Source organism: Nicotiana tabacum, chromosome 20, assembly GCF_000715075.1.
Source record: "Nicotiana tabacum cultivar K326 chromosome 20, ASM71507v2, whole genome shotgun sequence".
NCBI classification, from domain to species: Eukaryota; Viridiplantae; Streptophyta; class Magnoliopsida; order Solanales; family Solanaceae; genus Nicotiana; species Nicotiana tabacum.
The window spans coordinates 44,424,777-44,440,470 of record NC_134099.1 but is presented as its reverse complement, the minus strand read 5'-3'; the positions used below and the strand labels follow the sequence as shown (position 1 = coordinate 44,440,470).

The following is a 15,694-nucleotide window of genomic DNA, read 5'->3' as shown; positions in this document are numbered from 1 at the left end:
CTCTTATTCCACTCACCCTGCAGCAAAAAACTCATCATTAACATACTTAAACTTGGCTTAAAGCATGAGTATGAAGAGCCATTCGAAAACACTAGCTGCTTTTGTTCAAGCACTTCTGTTGATTCTTCGTTCAGAGTCCAATGTTGTACATGCAACTCGCTTCCTCTTCACTAAAGAGCATCCGTCCACAAAAACTTCAACATCACAAACAATTAAAGGTCTGCATGCAAAGCAAAAGCAACCATTCAAGAAAGTCGATTCAAGCTTTAGGAGAATACCTCCAACCAGATGGAATCCTATTCAAAACAAGTAATTTCTGAATTCAAAAGTGTTCACATCTTACCTCCATAAGCAGTTTTCTCAGATATCACATTCTTGTACCAGGTTCAAGCCCCCATAGGATGACTAAAAGCATCACCTCAGCAAAGCAAAGTGTCTCTGGAGCAGTTTGTTCATCCAATATGAATGTAGTTTGCTATTACAAAATTAGTTTCCACTTTCCAGTTAGGATAGTCACTTGCAGTACAAATACAGGATCCAATTTTGTTCCTTGGTAGCTATTAAATTTCTTGTTAGATGTATTTCCCAAAGTTATACAGATGTGAATAGTATAAACTTTTCAGAGTGGTGCATTTATGAACCAACCATTTTAAACTTAGCAATGTAGCATTTAAATAAAAATCAAAGATCGCATGAACAACTAAATTCAAGTGTACTCGGCATCCAATAGAAGTTCCATGCCTTTCTGATCAAACAACAAAAAGTGACCAAAACTGATCATTCACAGTAACGTAAAATTGAATAAAGAACCTATAAACATTACAGTTAAACTTTAGTCCTCTTTCTTTGAGATTCTGATTGACCATCTTTCCTATGCCTTTTCTTCTCATCTTTCGACCTTTTCACTTTTTTGGAAACCTGATGAGCCAAAAAGGGGGTATTGGAAGTTTTGGCAGAAGACAAAGTCGGCTCGATCTCTTTCCTAATGTCTTTCAATTTTTCTTGCTTTGGTTTGGAATGAGTATCAGCAAGAAAGTTCTCCTTTACAAGTGATTTGGTTTCCCTTGGTCCGAATGTAGCATAAAATTCTTTGAGCGCAGATTGTTGTGAAGCTTGTCTCGACTTCCACTGATCAGGTTGCCTTGCAAATCTATTGACAGAAAAGGAAGCCAAATAAGTACAAGAGAAACCAGGAAAGTTAACCCAACTTTAAATGAGTCTGTCAGAATGGTTTCATAAGGTCTTCCCCCTCTCAGGTTGCAATTCTCCAATGAAGATGACTGAATTAATTACAGCATGTAATCTCAAAGCTCAGATGCTAATGTTAATAATAAACAACATGAAGTAACTAAATTATAAAGAATAAGAAGCAGTTGTGCTTGGATGAAAAGAAACAATAATCTCAATGTACCCTTTTAACTTTGTGAAAACAAACAGGATCAAAATGCATAGACAATAAGAGTTATGACACCACATATCCTGGATCGGAAAAGAAATGTTGCTCTCAGCCACAGACCACTGTGAACTTCCGTGTTAAGCTAGATTAGACAAGGGCAAAGGGGTGAAGCCGTGAAGATGGAAAAGGAAAGCCTATAGCTTACCCGTCAATATAGAATTTCCTCAGTAGGTAAGGCCCCTGCTTAGTCTTGGATAGCTCTGATTGGAGAGGTAACATTTCCGACACTATTGTTTCTCTCAGAGACAAGTTACTAGCAGTGAAGCACTTTTCAACTGTAAATGAACCAAATGGGTGCACTGAGAGCTCACCAAAATGTCCTCGAAGCCTTCAGGTTACAAATCATCATTATTAGCAAATCAACAATATCATTTCTAACTGTAAATGGAGTTACAAAAGTCGGCTGTAATACATACTTGGCAACTAACTTCCGCTTTTGCTTTGCCGATATATTCGAGTTGAGGAAAGATTCAATGACCCGCGAACCACTAGGATCTTTCGATGCCTCAAGAACATGATGCTCTTCCAAAGATGTGATACTAGTAATATAGACCTGTATGAGTTCCTGTAGCATATACAAAAGGATTTTAATCATGCTGACAGCTTAAAAAACACTTCACCAGATAGAACATAAGGTACATGATAACTACACACTGGCTTTTTGAAATATAGAAAATATAAGAGTTGAAGCAAACAAGCTAGATAGGACACATCAGATGTCAAACTGAAGCTAAAGACTACCAACAAAGTAATGTGAAAGGCAGGGAATGTTGGAAAAAGGTGACTATGTGGCATAGACATGCATGTACATCATAAAAATAAATTCAAAAGAAGAATGAGAAAGGGACACATACACTGGGAAGTCTAAATATTGACTGCAGAATAAGAGATCCAACTACATGGATCTTTGTTCCGTGTGGCCAACTCCAGTTAGATTTGTCACCTGAGCAAAAGAAATTTTCAAGAAATAATATTCGGGGGATGATACACTTGGGAAACTCATCCCCTGTGCATACAGCGGAAGCAATGGCCTGACAACACTGAAACCAAGAAAATTGGAAAGAACAAAACATTCAGCTCTCCTTCTTTCCTTTTAGAAAAAAGAAATATTTATCAATAATGAAGGAAATGAATACAAAAAGACATATTTATCTATGAACGAACTGAATACTACGTAACTGTTTCTTATGATCCAACAAAGTAAATTTTATTCAAATCAGTACCAAGATGGTAAAGTTATAAGTAGAAAACAACTTAGTACAGTTCTCCCTATTTCATCATATGATCCAAAAAGAATACCTAGAATGTTTGAACACAACAGTTAGGAAAATATAAAGTGTGACCGTCAATATTCACAACAAACCTCATGTTCATGACTGTGGAGCCTTTGAGTTGCAGCAAGGACAGAAGCAACAACTCCAGACTTTCCCATTTCGAAAAGATCATGAAACTTTGTTCCAAGCTCCTCCCAGATCAAGTCCATCTTGCAACAAAACAGGGTGTGAGTGATACTATAAACAAACATATGATTAAACATGAAAATCTGTTGACAAAACCTATTTCAAGCTTACAGTGTAATGCCCAGTGAGATAGTTTTTAACTGTGCAATCAAGATAGAAGACATGCCTTAAAAATCATCTCGTGCACTGCATACTGATTTTAACATCTACCAACATTTGTATCTAAATGAAATATTCAATGTTGTGCGATTCAATTCTACAGGACCTTAGGTTTATCTTACATGAAAGCAATATTCCTATAGCTGAAGTTTGAAAAGCCTTACATGATCCTCACTTTTGGCGTGAGATGCTAAAGCCTGCACAACGAAGTTCGCACAGTGATGAGATGACATTCGAAACAATGACTTCCTGAAAACTTTTGTTAACAACTCACTGTACAATGTTTCAGGAACAAATTCCAGGATGACCTGCAACAGTGTGCATTAAAACGTCAAACATGTTCTAACAAGGAGAACATTGTACAAGTTAGAAAGCAAAACAGCCATAAGAAGCACAATAGATCATCATTCAGCAAACTTGCAACGTCTCTATGGTCCTTGGCTTCAGCTGATTTTATAGGGAAAAGGTGGATTAATGTTGACAAAGCACAAAGAACTTATGCTCTGCTTCCACGATTAACAAACATTTATTTTGAGCTTTTCTTTCAGATGGTTGGATTGTGTAACAGGTTCAACCATCCTCCATCTAGTAGCAGTACTAGATTGCAGAAATAGAAGGTTGATATCCCAAATATATAATATAAGCAACTAATTTAATTGGAATTGCACAAAACTGCATGACTGTGGGCTCATAACAACTGAGCGTCTGCAATTTACAGGTCACAACAATCACTGTGGACCAGCAGCATAGGGGGAAACAGGCTCATGCATCTTAAGTAGATGCCTCCATTCAAATTAGACTGAACTATCACTATTTGAATATTACCATTAACAGAAGCGGAATACAACCATGTGCAGCATACAGATAGATTCCATGACTACGGAGCTCTTAAACCAGTTAAAAATACAACACTACTGTTGGAAAAGCATATACAGAGAGGAAATGCAGGCAGAAATCAATGATCTTTTACCTCCATCAAATGACTGTATGCAGTTTCTTCCACTAGCCTTGAAATGTTTCTTATGGTTTTTCCTTCTAACAAGTTTCCAGCATTGGCACTTTCAGCGCTGCTCCCAAGAAGAACTCGAATTAAATGCAACAATTCCTGTTCATTTCCAGCAAATAATTTCAAAGCAGTCTGCAAATAAGAGAATAGAATCGATCATTGCTCGTTGATATGTAATTCGACAGTTGTGGTTTAAACTAGTGGCCTTAAACAAGATATGAATCATTAGTTGGCACACAATCATGTAGCAAGTATAAGTAGGTGTTTCCAATTTCCACAGTGGTCTTTATCATCATTTGCACATTTACATACTGTCAGCAAAAAGACTGATGTAAGAATGGAGCCCGGTAGCATATATAATATACCTGCAGAACTAAACTGCTGTATTGATTAGTTTGAAGTTTTGAAATGTCTTCACTGGCAACATTTAACATCTCTGATACAAAATCTTTAAGCAAATTAGGAAATATTTGCTGAGACTGCAATGAGCCATTGTCTTTTGCATGAGGCGCCTTGAGATTCAAGCGTTCAGCCAAGACAACTGATGACTTTGTGGAATGGAACTCTTCTAAAGGCACCCCTTTAAGTAGGCAAAGAAGACTCCGAAGCACATGAGATCCATGGCAGTTGCACATTATATCGACAGGATTCACAACAATTGCCTGACATAGAAAAATAAAAGAGCCAATGAACAATCAAGTTCAGAACATGGATCATGTATGCCCAAGAAATTATCATCCACTTTTTATTCTCATACACTGACATTTCCCAACCTTAATTTTATAGCAGATTTCTAGAAGGGCTTTCACGTATAACAACAAGAACAGAAAAGAATTATGCAAGCAAATTGTGTGCTTTTTATCAAGTAAATAAATTTTCATTAATGAAAAGGCCAAAAACAAAAGGTGGCCATATACAAGTGGTATACCAAAATAGTAGAAAACCTACAATAGGACAACATTAAACCATTATAAACAATGACGACATCACTATTTCATACCTTACAAAGTTTAGTCAAAGCTTGTTCAATCAGAGAATGGTTCTCATTTTCCTGAAGGTGATAAGATAGAGATTTTAAAGCCGTTTCGACCACGTGAGAGCCTGATCTATCAGCTGCAATATGAGAGATATTCTTTGCACAGCTCTGAAGGAAACTACAAAGGTGATCCAAAGAACAACCTTCAAGTAGAGTTTGCAAAGTATGGCTTATTATATAATCAGTTGCAAGTTCTACTTCTTTCCCTCTTGTTTCTTCCAATGCATTTCCACAAATGACAGACCGCTCCTCCGGGTCAATTTCTGTACCTTCTATGGCATTAGCAATCTCCGCAAAATATTTTGCAGTCTCAGGATCAATCTGCTGTCTGCATAAGAATATTAGCAACAACAAAAGCAACAACGGCCCAGTGTTGCATAAGAATATTAGCAAGGTATGAATATGTCAGATTGCAATATGCCAAATAGTTCATCTAATAAAATTGGAAATGATGAATATGCGGTTAGAACCTGAGAAATGATGTCTGTGGAACAGGGGTTGCCTGGTTGGGCTTACGAGTTCTATCATTGTCATAGGTGTTTCCTCCCGATACACTTTCAATAGTATTATCAGCATCAAATCCAGTATGCTTTTTTGACGTCTTTCGTCCCATTCTTCTTTTCCTTTCCCCTGATTATTCGTTTTATCCTCCCAAGCAGTTAACCGCTCCGTCAAATAACAGGCTTTATGTTTTCTCAAAATTAAAGCTTGCAGACCTAAGAAACCATGGGTTTTTACACTGCAATGCTTGCCTACTGTAAAAATAAGATTCAACAGCATATTTAAGCAAAGTTTTATAAATTATTCAAAAAGAAAAGCAGCTTCTTTATACCATCAAAGAAACATATTTAAGTAACTTTCCTTAAAACGTCTCAAGGTGATAAGAAACAACTCCCTTAAGATGTTTTTTCCACTTCAATAAAAAGAAAACAATAACCCAATGTTGTCAAAGACGCGCTTAAGCCTTGAAGCAAGGGGCAAAACATGTTGAGCGTTTCCCCTCGCTTTGCAGGCACTTCACTGTCATCATCAAGGCTCTAAGTCATACTTTTCCTTACCAATATGTGTATCTTGTGAAGTGACACTAAACATTTGATATTTCAATTTACCATAAGAAAAAAAATCAATTTCTTGTCCATATATTTGTTATTCATTTTTATAATTATTTGTCTTGGACTACACATACATATTTGTAATTTTTCTCCATTACCTTTCTTCGTTGAACGGCACGCTTTATTTGCACTTTGGGCTTAACACACCAATAGACCTTAGAGCTTTTTTGTGTTTTTCGCCTTTGATAACATTGTTGTAACCTTCTTGAAACTAGGCGATATAACCAGCTAAATACGGCAAAAGATAACACTGAATCCATGTATACAAGGGCAGTTCGGTTGAAACAACACCGGCTTAAAACCAAAAAAATTACCTTCTTCAATGCAGGTTCAGTTTATTCGCAAAGTGACAGATACATCTAAAGACAAGTACTGTATTTTTTTAAAAATAAATACAAAACGCAAAGACTAGTGCCCAACGGGCGAAGGAAATACCTGTCTTGAAATGCCTTTTAACTCCAATACTAAAACTATAATCTTCTAAAAACTAGATGTTATAACCAGCTAAATAATGCAATTGATAATACTAAGTTGTATACATATCCAGTTGAAACAACACCCTCGTTTAGCATAGACAGGGCTTAAAACAAGAAACTCTAGATATTTCAATGCATATTTAGTTTATTCGCGAAGTAACATAAAAGGGACGCTCTACCTACGGTAAGGTGATTTGCATAGTGAAACTGAGTTACAGAGGCTTACATAGTTACAAAACATGAATATAAATATAAAAACTTTGGAGTACATATGCACGATAATAGGTCAAAAAGTAAATTTCTTATAGGGACAACAACTAATATTCTTGAAAAGCAGCTCGCTTCTTCAAAGAGGGCAGAGCAAGTGATGATTTTGGAAGATGACCAAATGTCGTTCGATAAGGGCTAATTTGTTAAAGGCCCAATAACAAATACTGGGTTGGGCCCAATAACAGATACTGGGTTGGGCCCAATAACACTGAAATTGGCCTATTAAAAGTACAAACGGACCGGCCCATGATGACTCCATCATCAGTTGCTAATGTTGATACAAAGTAAATGGGTGAGTGGCAGGCCCATTTTATACATCACAGTGACAAACACAAGCCCTTCATTCTGACCAACTTGTTTGTGCTTACCGTTCTATTTTCTTTTTTCAGTTTAGCCATCCGACATTCAAAGATGCACGCCGCGTAGCCCTGTCAGGAGCGAAGCTAGCTTAGAGTTATAGGTTATATATAACTCGGTAGTTTTGATCCAAATATTATGTTTGTTTAAAAAATTTATTAGGATATATGTAAATTATTAATTTAGAACTCAATAACTTGAAAAGATTAAAATTTGAACTCATAAACTTCAAATCCTAATTCACCTTTAAGCCCTTAACAGGATAAAAGACTACCTACTAGACGTTATTCATTTCAAGCATCCCACCACACATATTTGTTAATAAGTCGCGACTCAAATTATTATATTAAAAATCTCCACTCTATCGCTGCTAAATTTTTAAAGAGAATATGAAATATACAAGCCATAATTTCTTATTCTTATGAATTTTTTTCTACCTGCAATTGGTCTAGTTTTAACGTTATATATAATTGAACAAAGAAATTTAATCTTTGCCCCTCAAAATGAGATATTCCAATGCAAATTCAGATTAGACGAGTACTACTAAATACCAGATGGGAAACAAAAAAAAAACCTTAATTGACATTGGGAATTTAATTGAAACATTTGACATTACTATAATTCAAGTTAGTTACGGGGAAAACAAAAGTTAGTTAGTCATCTGCTAGATGTTATTAGGTTTTAATTGTTTTCATGGTTCTTTGAATTTTTTCTAAATCGAATTTTGTGTAATACCTCTCATTAAATACAAGAGTAGTTAAGTAAATTGAAAAGAAAAAACTAATAAAACAAAAACAAAGAGTATGTAATTGGGCTTTAACCCATCAACAACGTGTTAGGCCAGTTTTCTAGTAGTGTTTGTCCCTTTGTTCTGCACTGTCTTTATCATCTTCCTTGTGAAATAACAATCACTCAAAAAGACCTAGTAGGCTAGTATTAAACGTGTCCCAGTACTATCTTCCTAATTCTTTTAATTATAAATAATCCAAAAAGGATATTTTATATGGAAGGACTAAGTGTCTTTGATTTTGCAACAAGATACTTAAATTACCAAGTCACATCATCTTCTCCAATTTGAAGCCACCTTGCGAGTTCAAGTTCTATTCATAAAGAATATGAATTATATGACCAGAAAAGCAAAAAAAAAAAACTCAAAATCTGAAACAACGATCATGATTTTGCTCCAAGAGTAGGTGAGGGGTTCTATTTCTCTCCCAAAATTTGATTTAGAATAAATTCAAGAACCATGACAACAATTAAAACATAATAAAATGACAGACGACTAACTTACTTTTCGCTTCCCTTAACTAACTTGAATTGTTAAGTATAGTAATGCCAAAATAATCCCCAATGTCTATTAAGGTATGTTTTTTTTTTGTTTTCATCTCGGTGTCTAGTACTTGTTTTGGACCTACTAATCTGAATTTGCCCATTATTCATGAATATCTCAATTTGAGGGGGGTAAAGATAAGGTTACTCCTTTCTATTGTATATTACTTATTATTTTAAAAAATTTAGCAGCGATAAAAAAGAGATTATTAATATAACAAATTGGGGTTTGACTTATTATCAAAAAAGTGTGGTGCTATATTTAAAAATAAAGAACTTCTAGTTGGTAGTGTTTTATCCCGGGACCAGATGCCGAGTTAGAACTTGAAGTTTTTGGTTCAGGACAATGTTTTGGATAGCGTGCGGCGACAAATAGCGACGAGGGTCCACTTCACTGAGGCGAGCGCTTTGCTGTGAAGCGACAATTTATACAAAAATATAAAATATTTTATATATAACTAAAAACTCAAATAGCAATAATAGATAAATAAATATATCAATTTTCAAAAATTAAAAACTCAATATACAGCTATAGTAGATTCATACTAACAAGTAACATCTATTCTTCTTCAAGCTAATCCCAAGTTATATCATTTCTTTTATTACCATCGGATGACGCCATTTCAATATTGTTTTATAGGAAAAAATTATCAAGTCAATATGCAATTAATTCTAACTCTTTAACTGAAAAAAAGGAGGAAATTTCATAGCAGAAAAAAGAAAAAAAAGAAGAGAAGAACTGAAGAAGCTCTCTGAATTGAAGAAAAAACAGAGCTTTTCTGAGACTGATATGTTGAGTACAGCAGCAGTGATTAAAAAACAGAGCCAAAAAAAAGAGAAGAAAAAAGAAGAAAAAATAGAGCAACACAGACTCTGTTAAGTTGCAGCAGCAGCGATAAAAAACAGAGCCCAAAACAAAAAGAAAGAAGAAGAGATGAAAAAGAAGAAAAAGGAAGAAAAAACAGAGTAACAGCGATTAAAAACAGAGCCCAAAACAAAAAGAAAGAAGAAAGAAGGAAAAAAAATTGGGCAGAGTCACAGAACAGAAACTCGAAGAAAGAAGAAAGGAGAAGAAGAAAGAAGAAAAGAGATGAAGAGAAGCATACGTGATGAAGAAAGAAGAAAGATAATCGCTGGTCTGTTATAGGTTTGTTGTCGACTGGAAGGAGAAAGAGTAAAGAAATCGCAAGCCCTAATTTTTTGTTTTAACAGATCGCTGCTACTGCCTTCTTTTCATTTTTGCAAAAAGCGACGCTACAGCTCGCCTCACGCTACAGGTCGCCACACGCTACAAAGGCAGAGGCGCTCGCCTTTTTGAAAACGCTACGCCACACTGTAAAATAGCGATGGCAGCTCGCCTCGCCTCGCCTTACGTTATTAGCGCTGAGGCGAGCACTATTTACAACACTGATTCAGGATTTTATAATTTTCAGTTATTGAGTTTTAAATTAATAATTTATATATATTCAAAAAAAATTTAAATAAGTATAAATTTTGGATCAAAATTAGTGAGCTCCGTCGAACGCGTAATATTATGCTTACGACCTTTGGACCAAGTTGGTCAGAATGAAGGGCGAGTATTTGTATCAACCTTAGCAACTAATGATGGACTCCTCAGGGGCCAGTTTCAGTGTTGTTGGGCCCAACTCAGTATCTGTTGTTGGGCCTTCAACAAATTAGCCCTCAACGAACGAAAATTGGTCATCTTTCAAATCATCACTTACTCCCAACCTTGCTGCCCTCATTGCAGAAAGAGAGTTGCTTTTCAAGAATATCAGTTGTTGTTGTCCCTGTAAGAATTAGTTGACCTAGAAGCTTGCATATATACTTCAAAGTTTTTTTATTTATACTAGTGTTTTGTAACTATGCAAGCTTCTGCAAGTCAGTTTCACTATGTAAATCACTTCACCGTAAATCAACCTTGTATGTCACTTCGCGAATAAACTGAACATGCATTGAAATATCTAAGGTTTCTTGTTTTAAGCCATGTATATGCTAAATGAGGGTGTTTTTTCCAACTGGATTGTCTATACATGATTACATGGGCTCAATATTATCAATTGCCACCTTTAGCTAGTTTTAACATCTAGTTTTCATAAGATTACAGTTTTAGTATTGAAGTGAAAAAGCATTTCAAAACAGGTATTTTGGTTCTCCCGTTGAACTTAACTTGGCTTTGTTGGGCACTAGTCTTTGTGTTTTGTATTTATTTTTACTTGTATCTGTCACTTTTTGAATAAAAAGAGCCTGCATTGAAAAATGTAGTTTTTTGTTGCTTTAAGCCCTGCTATGCTAAATAAGGGCCTTGTTTCGTCTAGACTCCTTCTATACATGAATTCAGTATTATTTTTGTTGTATTTAGCTATTTATATCGCCTAGTTTAAGAAGGTTACCGCAGTATTATCAAAGGCGAAAAGCACAAAAACACTCTAAGGTCTGTTAGGGCTTTAAGCACAACGCGCAAGTAAAGTGTGGGCTTTAATGAAGAAAGTCGCAAATGGAAAAAATACAAATATTGAGGCATAGTCGAAGACTAATAATAGAAGTCACTTAAGGAACGGAAAACAACAGCTAAAGGATAAATTTATGACACAAAATATTACCTTATGTATATAGCATCCTTGTATTGATAATGTCTTCCTATATATGGTGTACTATGTGTGTGCATGAATGTTCTTGAAACATTAATTGTTCTTTTATTCTTTCAACCGAGGAAACAAATCATATCAAAGATTACATTCTAAGTAATTATTGATCAAGTAGCATTTTGCTTTTCTTCTAATATTCCAAACTAATTTGATATTTTTACCTGTGTCGGTTTTAGAATAATATCATAATCAATATATGAAACTAATTAAAAGCTTAAATCTTTGTAAAGCCAATCAACTATGATCTTAAAATAGAATTGAAAGAACATCATAAGTGGGATTGCGGGAGAACTTCAATTAGCTCTTGTATACACTAGCACATCCAAAATTTAGATATGGTGAATTTTGAGTTGAGAGAGCAAATTTTGAAATGTACATACAATAATTTTTTTCTCACTTGTGTGTAGGGTTCAAATTTGTGATTCATAGCTAATTTGGGATTGTTGTAAGGGCTCTGACTTATGGACTTGACTTATTTGGGAAGAAAAGCATACTAATTCTACGGAGAAAAGACAAACTTATGATAAAATTCACAAAGATGACTTCGACTAAAGCAAATAGGCTTCACGTAGTTGTTAGCATATATACTGTTCTAAGTTGTCACCTTTTTTTAGAAAGGTAACAGCAAACTGTTGTAAGAATCAATTTGAAGCATTACGATTTAATCAATCCGGATTTGGACATACAAGTCATTGTAAAATTTTCATGAGTCAAGTTTTGGCACAAATATAGGCTACTTAGATAACAATTTGCAAATTTCATCACCTGTAAGTTTTGAATCTGTAACGACAAATTCTAAACAGAAAAGCTTAGTCAAAAGAGTTTGTCTTTGTCCGTGTTGTAAAACTCACATAGCAGGCAAGATATAAACCAATATTGATACAGCTCTAAGGAACGTGATTAGAAAATTCAAACAGAACTCAAAGAAGCCCACATCAAACTCAACATTACCACACAATCAGAAACATATAAAAATGATAAAGAGAGTTAAGAGTGGAGGAATGGACCTCAATAAGCTTCCTTTATATATGTGAATCTCCGATGATTACAACTTAATGAGAATTCCGACGATTGAACTCGAAAGGAAAATTTTAAAAAAAAAACAGTAGCTACCAAAATCGAGCAAGGACCGAGAACCAGTAACAAAACTCGAACGGCGCCGGAAAGCTCGAAATCGGATAGACCTCAAACTCATTCCAAATACTTCAAATAAACTCCATATGAGTAAAAGTTACTCCAAGTACATCGAAAACAGAAATGACAGTAGCTTAGATGAAATTTGAACAAAGAAATCAAACTCTTTTCTGTGTAGCAGATGAAGAAGAAATGGAGAAGAAAGAGGGAATGAAGGTGCGCCGTTTTCTCTAAGGGTGGGAGTATCTGATTTAGGTCTCCCTTCCTGCTTTTAGGGTTAGGGGAGCAGGGGTTATAATAAGGGTGTTTAACAGATTGGCCGGGCCGGGCGGGTTGGGACAAAATAAAGCCGATCGGGTTTCAATTTGGGCCGATAAAGGGTTATTTGTCAGGCTTAACGGGTTTGGATCTATTCGGATAGAGAGTAAACCGCATGGGTTGCGGGTCAACCGGGTCGGGTTAGCTTATTTTTGTATTTTATATAACTATCGTAATTTTTATAAATATAAAGTAAAAAGAGTGTTTGAATAAAAGGATGCAAATGATTTAAAATCTTTATATTTGAAATTTTAAATACTTAATTAAGAAATAAGAATTTAAGATAATAGAATACAATAAAAATGAAACTTTCAATTGCATTTATAAATTGAAAGTGCTTTTTTTTAATTTCAAAATTCAAACTTACAATTTGAAGTTTACATTTAACAATAAATAAATTAATGAAAAAAGACTTAAAGAGTAAATTCAAAGGTTTTGCATTGTCTTAGTAAGTTCTTCATAATCAATATGAACTTCTTGACCATCTTCTCGAGTGTTTAATTCAGATGGGTTACCATGTGTTAATATATCTCCAAGTTCTTCGTCTTCTAGTTTATCAGCATCTTCACGTCCCTGATTTATTCGTTCCGATCTAATCCAATCTCTGAAACATACTAAAACTTCCAAAGCATTGATTCCTAATGAGTAGTGGGCGTCTCTAAGTTGTTGTCTTGCTTGACTAAATGCACTCTCTGATGCAACAGCTGAAATTGGCACATTCAGTACGTTTTCGAGCCAGAGCGGAAAGAATATGAAATTGCTTTTCATTCTCATGCCACCATCTCAACGGTGAAAATTCCTTTGTGCGAGGCTCTTTTTGTTTTTGCAAGTGGAATTGAAGTTCATCAATGTTCCTGGTATTGGTTTGAGTGGTAGGAAATGTAGAAAAAATATTAAAACTATCAAGGCACTCATCATAATCCATAGTAGTATAAGTGGTACAATGCATAGTGGGATTAACATTGCCTACATTAAGAGCAGCATCATCAAATATATTTGCATAATAATTATATAATTATTGTAAATAATCATTTGGATTGTTCATACAAACATATATATCTGGGGTTTCAGTTGGTCCAATCTCCATATAAGTATATAAAACATTGATTAATTGGTGACAATCAGACATTTTAATAGAAAGATTTAAAACATCACCAATTAAGTAAATCGGGGGAATTGGAAATAAGTATTTTTTGAATTTTGCTTGCATTTTTTCAACAGCATCCTTATATTTTTCTTTCTTCTTAAATTCGGAGAGTAGTAAATAAATTTCAGCTATATGTACTAAAGTCGTAGTAACAGTCGGGTAATATGCTTCAGAAAACTCAAGAGTAACTATATAAAATTTATGTAAAAATTTAACAACATCATTAATGGCCACCCAAGTAGTACCTGTTAACATACAGTTTGGATCAGTACAATGCGCATTAGCAACTTCAGTTATTAGCAATATATATTTGTAGCAACATTTTAAAAATAAATATGTAGAATTCCATCTAGTAACAATTTCCTCTAGCATAAATTTGGGCTTAAGGTTATGCTCGGTACACTTATTCTTAAATTCCCTAATTCTAGATTGTCTATTATTTTCTTGAATAACACCAACTGCTCTTCTAACATGAGTAATCTCAGTTGAAAATAAATCAAGGCCACTTTTAACAATTAAATTATAAACATGACATGTACACCTAATATAAAAAATTTCATCAAGTGGTGGTTGCAAATGCAGTTTTGATATTAAAATTGTGGCATTATTGTTAGAAACATTATCAAAATATATACACAATACTTTTTTCTTAAAATTATAAAATTCAACAACTTTGTAAATAGTAGTACTTATAAACACAGTAGTATAACTCTGATCTTCATCATATTTAAAATCGATAATACGTTTTTGCATACAATAATTATCATCTATCCAATGACATGTAATTGTCAAATAATTATTTCCATTAACAGCATGGCCAATATCAGAAGTTAGAGAAACTCTACAAGAAAGATGGCCAAACAAATAACGTGATGGGTTTTCAATGTCTTTGCCTTATGATTCATGTGTTTTGATGATCTAACAAACTTATTGTTAAGAACCAGATAGAGAACCTGACCCACTTGGTATACATTTCAAGTGAACAATGTCCAGTCTGATCTCCAACAAATGAGCGAACAACTACAAAGAGGAACACAACAGGGACCTGGTCCCTTAGGGTTCTCTGACAGAAGTACAAGTCAACTATACAGCTGGAACGCAACTGCAGAAAGTGACTGTCCGCAACTGTTACAAAGAGGAACACAACGGGGACCTGTTCCCTTAGGGTTCTCTGACAGAAGTACAAGTCAACTATACAGTTGGAATGCAACTGCAGAAAGTGACTGTCTGCAACTGTACACGCGAAAGTGCAGCAGATAGTGCAACAGTCACTTCTCATTGGGAAGAAGCGTGTACCAAGAATTGATGTCACCATTGTGATGTCTTTTGTAGTATAACAACCTGGTGCAAGGCATAACATATTCACTTGTGCATTTAGTGATATTATCTCAAGCATTAAAGTGTTCATCCAGCATTGAAGTTACTGGTGTGTCAAGAACAAGAAGACAACTCCACTAAAGGAACAGTTTTACAATGAGTTTATGTGTATCCGTAGTTGAGTTATAATTTTGTTATTTATTCTTCATTGTAACTCTTATCTTGCTTTCTTAGAAGCTATTTTTGTAACGACCCGACCAGTCATTTTAAGAATTAACGCCCTGATCCCCTATTAACTACATTTCCCGTGTTTGTTTCTGCTATTGTGAGTTGCAGGAAGAATTTATTTGGAGTTTCGGAGAGTTTTGGGGCACTTAGTCCCTAAATGAGAGTTTAAAAGGTAGAATTTGGGTCGTAGTTGGAGCAGTGTAAAGACGATCTCGGAATAGAATTTCGATGGTTTTGTTAG

At 34.9% G+C, this 15,694-nt stretch overlaps 1 protein-coding gene across 1 annotated transcript; it reads right to left on the bottom strand.

Annotated features, from left to right (window-relative positions):
- Positions 1–647: 647 nt before the first annotated feature.
- On the bottom strand, positions 648–12,722 carry LOC107797789 (pumilio homolog 23). Its single transcript, XM_016620708.2, has 11 exons — positions 12,317–12,722; positions 5,588–5,872; positions 5,082–5,445; positions 4,447–4,743; positions 4,046–4,213; positions 3,240–3,383; positions 2,820–2,939; positions 2,311–2,496; positions 1,873–2,021; positions 1,602–1,784; positions 648–1,150 (listed from the first exon to the last, which is right to left on the bottom strand). The coding sequence occupies exons 2-11, from the start codon at positions 5,728–5,730 to the stop codon at positions 826–828; spliced, it is 2,079 nt and encodes a 692-aa protein (XP_016476194.1). The 5' UTR covers positions 5,731–5,872; positions 12,317–12,722; the 3' UTR covers positions 648–825.
- Positions 12,723–15,694: the final 2,972 nt, after the last annotated feature.